Source organism: Asterias amurensis, chromosome 18 (assembly GCF_032118995.1).
Source record: "Asterias amurensis chromosome 18, ASM3211899v1".
NCBI classification, from domain to species: Eukaryota; Metazoa; Echinodermata; class Asteroidea; order Forcipulatida; family Asteriidae; genus Asterias; species Asterias amurensis.
The window spans coordinates 6,125,544-6,134,324 of record NC_092665.1 but is presented as its reverse complement, the minus strand read 5'-3'; the positions used below and the strand labels follow the sequence as shown (position 1 = coordinate 6,134,324).

Sequence of the window (8,781 nt, the reverse complement as noted above, 5' to 3'; positions counted from 1 at the left end):
AATGTGTTGAATACACTAGCACACCGAAGTTAGTTTTGTTTAAATAAACATAAAATGTTCATCTTATTCGAGCAAAAAAAAAATCACCTAATTGTTTCTATGACACATCATTGCCCCCTTGGCTCGAAACTCCAACGGCAGTTTCGCTTTTTATCATTGTACAGACATTTATTAAATTTTAAATTAAATTGTTACCTCAAACGAGGTCAAATAAAAAGAAAATACACTGTCAATATTAATGTATTTTGTCGGAACAGACTAATTTGCAAGCACATAAAGCAACATAAGGCCAGTTGTGTATTGCTTTTTACACGAACGTTTTACTATACTACTCAAGTCAAGCTTTAACAACTTTTTTTCAAACTGAGGATTTTAATTTGAAGACACCTTTTCTGGGGTACGTTACACCAAACCATAAGTTGATGGCTAAATTCTGTTGCTTTGAAACATTTTCTAATACCTTTCAAAATTCAACAAATAATTGTAAGCATAAAAACCTTACTTGGTAATGAGCAATGGAGAGATGTTAATAGTATAAAACATTGTGAGTAACGGCTCTCTCTGAAGAAAACTAGTTTTTGAGAAGAAGTACTTTCTCGAACTGTTGAGGTCTCAAATTCAAGGCATCTGAAAGCACACAACTTGTGCGACAAGGGGTGCCTTCCCATTATTCTCTCGCAACTTCGACGGCCAATTGAGCTCAAATTAATGTTCACGGGTTTGTTAATTTAAGAATATGTTGAGATACACCAAATGGAAAGACTCACTAGTGCTTGAAAGTGTCCTTATATGTCCTGCCTTTGCCCTTAAAGGGTAATTTTAAACTGATTTTCAATTGTATCATTTGATTCTCAGAGTCTACTACCACTGAAGCGCCCAAATGCTTTTTGGGAAACAACAATGTTCAATGGAGCCAAAAAAAAAAAAAAAATCAAATGAAGACATTGCGAACAAAATGTATTTACTATTTTACAACTTTTGGATGAGATTGAAGTCATTTTGATTGTTTAACACGTAACGCAGGATTCCGCCTTGGCCCGGTTTTTTTAATGGAAATCTGTCCCCGGAGATTCTGTCCCCATTTTGGGCAGGTGTGTCAGGAGATTCTGTTCTCCCAAAATTCCCTCCCCCTTATACGGCAAACTTGTTACAAACTATACTTGCGATAGCGCCCTCTGTTAAATCACCCCACTCAGCCCATGTTAGTTTCTCAAACAGGGGAAAGAATCTCCGGCAGTACTGATTCCACTGAGACGCCGGCAACCCATCCGGGCGCCTAGTCCTGGAGAATTTTGCGTGGCCCTTGTGGCATGAGATTTTGTCCGTTGGAGATAGTTTCCTCCTCTTACAGTGAGCGGTGACCATTGTCGTTTCTTCTGAAAGCACCCTTGTTAAGTTCCCCAGCGGAAGCTTCAGGACAAAAATCTACCAAGTACCAAGTACCCTATTTTGGTTCAATCTGCTTCAGACCGTTTGATATCAGAATAACCGAGGAAAAATCAATGGCACTTTTGCTCTTCGTTAACTGCGGCCCCCTACCAGCCCGGGGAAGACAGGAGGGGCCAGGTCATTTTGTTTGTTTTCAGTTTTTCGGAAGCAAAAATAAAACAACATGATCGGTCGCCAGTCAAATAAGACGAGTTTTGTTCCTCCGGCAACGGGGCCTACAATCCCAGCCAAAATGCCAATTCCTACATTATATAAAACCATTCCCTGTCCACTTCCCACTGACAATAAACATCGTCTCCCCTGCCCCCGTCCGTCCCCATCTCAATGTTGAATGTAACCCAGAGGACCGGCAATCGGAACCAACATTGAAAGGGGGCAGGGGCCCAAAGAGATATGGCCGGGATTGTAGCCTCGGTTACAACACCGCACACTGTACGTTTGTAGTAAATAGAAGCCAAAGGGGGCTTTGTAATTCTTATCCCCCTGGTTTCCAAGTAAATGGTGTTCGCGAGCAACACACACAACCAACGTTTGGATCTGTACACACCTCACATTGTACATTTTTTTAAATAATTTATACATAGAGGGCGCTTTGTAAATATTCCAATTTAAATAACACCACAGAGCCAAATTGCCCTCTACGTATATTTTCTTACAGTTTGCCGTCTACATAGGGTGTGTTCGATTAGCTTCCCTTGGTCGACCCCGCGGTGCTCACTCTGGTGAGCCCCTGACAAGAGCTTATTGGACGATCACAATCATTAAAGCTATTCGAACGTACCGGGGCAGACCGGGGTCGACATAGGGAAGCTAAACGAACGCACCCATAGATTGCAGACTGTCTTTATCCGCGTTGATGAAGACAGGTACCTGCTAATTAGATCCAGTGATTTCAATGGATACAAAGATGTAATTGAATAAATCAACATCAAGTCGAGCGCCATGTGGGAGCTCGAGCCTGCCCAGTGATTTATCTCCAGATGTTCCAATCCAGCATGCAGGAGCGTAGTTCCTCAGAGCTGGCCAAGCCGGTTTCTCGATTCAGGGTGTCTACGAAGGAGAGACGTCTTAAATTGGATAAATTCAGTGAATGCTACCATATCTGGGCTTGTTTTATTTGGTCTGAGGTAACCTCGGTCGACCAATCAAAACACAGATATGGAAAGCTTACTTTCGGCCACCCGCATGCTATGTGTCCACGTGTGTGGTGTATGTATACTATACATACAATGTGCATGAACTTGCATGTAATGTTGGTGTAGAATTTGCCCGCGTATCTTTATGTGAAATGAATGTAGGTCAAAGGTGAAAGTACGCGCCGGTTTGGAGGTCGGTCTCAGGTGTTATTAGGGACCTTTAGATTCGAGTGAAAGTGGACCTCGTTCACGTCGACCACGGTTGTGGTTTTTCCAAGTGACGTCATAACCATAGTTTTGGGGTTGCGGCTCTATGGGGTGCCAAATGTAAAACATTTATTAAACGCAATTATTTACATATAATTCATTATACAACACATAGTTCATTATTCATCGATTATTAATTTTGACTTATATTTACAAATAATAATTTTTAAACCACACAATTATACATAAGCTTTGCAAGGGTGATGACACACACCGCAAGCATAGAGAATCATAAACACTGGTTTTGAATAGCTTACCATTCCCTCCATTTTACTTCAGCTAAAGAATTTATATTTATTTTCTGTAAATAAAGTGTAAAATAATACGTTTTAATATATAAAGGCCCTGGCTACAAAAACTGTCTCCATTTGCAGTGGTATGTGGTAACCCGTTTTCTCCACATTAACAGCCCCCCCCCCCCCCCCATACATGTTTAGAAAACACCCTACCTTTGATCTTGTTTTTCTTTAATTTGTCCATTATAGTTGCATCATGCAAATTGCTCTCTAATCCAATGCATTACGCCCACTTTTAAGGTCCAGTAATCCATTCTTTCATACGACCATCATTTGTACTCATACTCCTATTGGGGTTCGTAGCATAGTGCCTGCCCCTATATACATCCACGATCTTAGGTTAAAGTCACCTGGGCCAAATTTCATAGAACTGCTCAGCAAAAAAACTTTCACTTGGCAAAAAAAGTCTTCCTTGATAAAAGAGGATTAGGCCTACCAACAAAATGTCCACCTGGTTTTCAGGAAAGGCAAGCAACAGCTGACTACGTAACAAGCAATATGCAACTGTGGCTGGTAAGCCTGTTTTTATCAAGGCAGAAATGTAATGCTAAACAAATGGTTGTGCCTAGCAGCTCTATGAAATTGGGCCCAGTGGTTTTTCAAATTAATAGAAACTTTGACTGGCTATAATGTTCCCGTTTTTATGGATCCTTCCCTTAATCCATTCCCCCCATTGTCTATAATAGGAAATGTATTTTTTTCCGCCTCGCAAGAAGGTCCAGTTTGGATCGAAAGCTAATTATAAAAGGCCATCTACCCACTCATTGTTGCACGAAGCTTTTATATGTAATTCTACACGCCATTTTTTTTTTTTTTTTTTTTTAAATTAATGATGATTGTTAATTTTGCTCATGCAGTTATTTTGATATACATATTGGACAACTTTCATTTATAAGGCAACGAAAGCGTTCTTTCAGTTATACACATATATTTGTTTGATGTAAAATTTATTACTTTTAAATACAAGTAAAATAGTGGATAACTTGATTTATGTTATGTGAATAACATCGTTAAATAACAAGTTTACAATTCCCGCCTCATACGACACAATGTGCAGACAACATTCGGCTTTTGATTTCGCATCCAAGACGTCGACTGACACGTGACTACATCTTGCTGTGGCTTTGCGCATGCGTCAAGTCGTCACCAATGTTGTCTGCACGAGTTGAGAACCCCAAAACTGTGGTTTTGACGTACGTTCGGAAATACCACAGCCGTGCTGGACGTGAACGTAGCCTTTATAAAGGCGCACGCGGCACCGTAGATGTTACTCATGCCACTCAAGAAAAGAGAAGAGCGAGAGTAGCGACGCAGCGGTGCGCCTTGAATAAAGGCTAACGTTACAACGTGAACGAAGCCCGCGTTCACTTAAAGCTAAAGGTCCCTAGTGACGAGCCTCGAAGAGTGACGTCAGATGTTCAGGCAACTGTTGGTGCGTTCGATTAGCTTCCCCGGGTCGACCCCGGTGTGCTCATCCGGGTGGCGTATTTTTTTTTCAAGGACGAACGTGGGCAGATAATTACCCCACATTTGTCCTGGGAAAAGTCGCCTGTTTTATTTCCAGGACGAACGTGTGCAGATATTTACCCACGTTCTATCTGAGAAAAAAATACGCATCATCACGTGACCCTTCTCGTGTTGACGTCAGTGCACCTCGTTACAGCCCCAAGTGCCCCGCTTTTCCAGGACGAACGTGGGGGTAATTATCTGTCCACGTTCGTCCTGGAAAAATCAAATACGCCAGTTGGATGAGCACACCGGGGTCGCCCCAGGGAACCTAAACGAACGCATCCATATAGTTTGTGTTGTGTACAGGGAGAGGGGTTTATTTGTCCAATGCGTAGGTGCGTAAGTCAGTCAATCCATGTGCTTTTGAATGAGGCACTTGGACCGATTTGCTCGACCCAACCGGTCTCATCTAGCATCACTGGGAAGGGCTGATGAGCTTGTAAAACTTAAATAATGCCTTAGGGTCACTACTGGTCTATAAAAAGAGAGCAAGTTGAATTCGAGATTATTAGACTATAAGAAAATTATGCTGAATTTTACTTAATTGTGCGGGGCAAACGGTTGTTTATACTATTGTGCCATTTAAAAAAGGCGTGATCTGAACTATTTGACATAGCAACTTAAGTCTGATGGTTTCAAACTTAAGGGTTCGGATATTTTTTGTAGAATGACACAAACACAATGTTCATTGTTTTTCGTTAAACTTGCACTGGTTGAAGATATAACGTTAAGTTTCCCTTAAATTATTACTTGCAGAGGTGCTGTAGCTTTTGACAAAAAGATTAAAACAGTGTCAGGAAAAAAAATCAGATTGTAAATTGTATTAACCAATAATTGTAGTTTAATATCCATTAAAATACTCAAAACACAAAAACCAAAACAATCAACTGATACGGCGTCAATGTTCATTCCTTCAATGTTTTTAAAACATTCAAGTGACAACTGACCGTTTCTAAAACTATGACATAGATCTTAACTTCTGGTACAATGGATACTAGTTTATTTAGATAACAATCCTTTGTATAAATATATGTATCAATTAATATGTTATGTATGCTAATGTTAATTCAAAAATCAATATTGTGTTTTTGACGGCCTGTAACGTTAATGTTTAAGGCAGTGGACACTATTGGTAATTACTCAAAATAATTATCAGCATAAAACTTCAATTGGTAACGAGTAATGGGGAGAGGTCGATAGTATAAAACATTGTGAGACACGGCTCCCTCTGAAGTGACGTAGTTGTCGACAAAGAAGCAATTTTCACGAATTAGATTTCGAGACCTCAAGTCTAGAATTTGAGGTCTCGAAATCAAGCATGTGAAAGCACACAACCTCGAGTGAAAAGGGTGTCTTTTATGTTATTATTATCTCGCAACTTCGACGCCCGGTTGAGCTCAAATTTTCACAGGTTTGTTATTTTATGCAGATATGTGGAGATTCACCAAGTAAGAAGACTAGTCTTTGAAAATTACCAATAGTGTCCACTGTCTTTCATTTTACTGTCAGTGACACTTTTCTGTAGTAAGGGGGATCAAAACTAGCTCGTATTCCGAAAGATTAAGTTACGATCAAAATGATGGTGTGTTTTGTTAGTAAACCTTTTTATAGCAAGATTGGTTTGGTCAAAACGAATACCGAAACATTTCATCTGCATTATAAAAAAACAAGTGCTCTCTCATGTAAAAAACAAACAAACGCAACACTACGAGGAAGAGTTATATACTTCACTATATCGAGACGTGTTCGGGAAAATACGGCACAATACAAATATCTTCCGGTAACTTGACAACGCTGTATCCTTTTGATCACAAGTTATCATTAGTTTAAATTCATAAGTATTCACAAATGTATCAACAGAAGACAACTGTAACCGGATTTTATGTGAAATATTTCTATGTCGTTGCTTCAACAGGGTGCAGCTATAGTCACCAATTTAATATTTGGAAATACAAAATGACCGGCGAAACAGGCGGCCATCATGAATTATGTATTTTGCTGTCTCGGTCTGTATCAAGGAAGGTGATTTGCTTTGCTTTTCTTTACTACTTACTAAACTATCCATTTCTTGTGTTTTATTTTTAGTTATTTCAATGTTTAACTTTCTTTCGGGAAAAGAAATGATTAAAAGTCGTCATCAAGTACTTATTAAAGCACCCTTGGAAATTTACAATGAAAAGTAGACATAACCAATTTCCACAAAAGTGTTATAACTAATAAAAAAAAAGAAGGAAAAACTGATATTTAAAGCACTGTTATTAAACGTAAAAAGAAATGTTTTCGTCACAATAAATACGTTTGCAAAATCACGCTTTAAAACATAACGCTTTAAAATCAAAGTAATTGTCCTATATGCATTAAAACATCATCTTAACAAACTGCCCCATCTTAACACAATTAACTAGTGATTTTATATATTTTGAAACACTATATAAATGCCCTTTTTATAAAGCGTTGTCTAAAACATTAAAAGGTTTCCGTGTGTTTGTATGTTTGAATTAGATTTCGTACAGCAGGAATCCAGTAAAAGACGCGTGATGGTTACCGTCACTATATACTGAACCGTGTACAGCTAAGTGAACTTGATCTCCACGGTGCAGGGGAATCACTGCACTGCTGCTCACTTGATGATAATCGTAATCCCTTACACCACCTTTTACAATGATGTTACCGTTCTTCATCAGCTTGACCCATAGGGAAGGCTCACTTGATGATTTATAGACTGAGAACATCAATACGTATACCCCAGGCACATTACACGTAAACGTGCCGCTATTCAAGTTGAAATCAGTCCTTTCCTCTGAAAACAATAACTCGTCAAAGGGCAGAGGATCATAGTAGGATGGAGGGCTGATGGCGGTATTCCTCACTGCAGTGAAGGCGGACCGTCGCGTACTACATTCACCCGCTTCACCAGTCTGTCCAGCTGGTCCAGGTTCACCTCTCTCCCCCTTCAGACCAGTCATCCCAGACAAACCTCGAAGTCCCTTTCTGCCCTGTTGACCGACTCCTTGCTCTCCCTTCAGTCCATGATCCCCTTTAGCGCCTGGCGCACCAACCAGTCCATCTGACCCGATGTCTCCATTTCCCCCGGGCTCACCTGCTTCACCAGTCTGTCCAGCTGGTCCGGGTTCACCTCTCTCCCCCGTCAAACCATTCATCCCAGACAGACCTCGAAGTCCCTTTCTGCCCTGTTGACCGACTCCTTGCTCTCCCTTCAGTCCATGATCCCCTTTAGCGCCTGGCGCACCAACCAGTCCATCTGACCCGATGTCTCCATTTCCCCCGGGCTCACCTGCTTCACCAGTCTGTCCAGCTGGTCCGGGTTCACCTCTCTCCCCCTTCAAACCATTCATCCCAGACAGACCTCGAAGTCCCTTTCTGCCCTGTTGACCGACTCCTTGCTCTCCCTTCAGTCCATGATCCCCTTTAGCGCCTGGCGCACCAACCAGTCCATCTGACCCGATGTCTCCATTTCCCCCGGGCTCACCTGCTTCGCCGGTCTGTCCAGCTGGTCCAGGTTCACCTCTCTCCCCATTCAGACCATTCATCCCAGGCAGACCTAGAGGTCCTTGTTTCCCTGGTTGTCCGACTCCTTGATCTCCCTTAAGTCCAGTATCCCCTTTAGCGCCTCGCTCACCAACTAGTCCATCTGACCCCATGTCTCCTTTAGCCCCGGGTTGACCTACCTCACCAGGGGACCCTATAATCCCTTGACCATGGTTCCCATTTGACCCGGGAATTCCCGGTATACCGGCTGGGCCCTGGCAGCAGGAGTTACACGCCATCTCCGGATCAGGTGAAACTGCTGTTTTAGCCACCATGAACGGAACTTGCAAAATACCAAGAAGAAGGGTCACTGTTGCTATGGTAATCTTCATCTGTAATTTAATAGGATACATAAAACAAACGATAAAAATCATGCAGCCACAGGGGGCGCTGCTCTAGCGGTGACCACCAGTTTTTTGTCAGCTCCAATTTATTCACGTTATCCATGTGTTTGTGGAAGTTCTTTATCGCTACTTTCCACTTTAACCACGTTTTAGTCAATTTGTGTTTCGCTGGAATGAGTATGTGTGTGTTAAATTATGTACCTGGCCGTATTGATCGTTAGTGTTCTGTTG

General features: G+C 41.4%; 1 protein-coding gene across 1 annotated transcript; it reads right to left on the bottom strand.

The window, feature by feature from the left end:
* Nucleotides 1-5,612: 5,612 nt before the first annotated feature.
* LOC139950831 (uncharacterized) lies at nucleotides 5,613-8,538 on the bottom strand. Its single transcript, XM_071949657.1, has 2 exons — nucleotides 7,989-8,538; nucleotides 5,613-7,598 (listed from the first exon to the last, which is right to left on the bottom strand). The coding sequence occupies exons 1-2, from the start codon at nucleotides 8,536-8,538 to the stop codon at nucleotides 7,156-7,158; spliced, it is 993 nt and encodes a 330-aa protein (XP_071805758.1). The 3' UTR covers nucleotides 5,613-7,155.
* Nucleotides 8,539-8,781: the final 243 nt, after the last annotated feature.

Coding starts and splice junctions, on each gene's coding strand:
- LOC139950831 (XM_071949657.1), bottom strand. CDS start 8,538: ATGAAGATTACCATAGCAACAGTGACCCTTCTTCTTGGTATTTTGCAA. Junction 7,599..7,988: donor TGGTTTGAAGGGGGAGAGAG/GTGAACCCGGAC, acceptor AGGGGGAGAGAG/GTGAACCTGGACCAGCTGGA.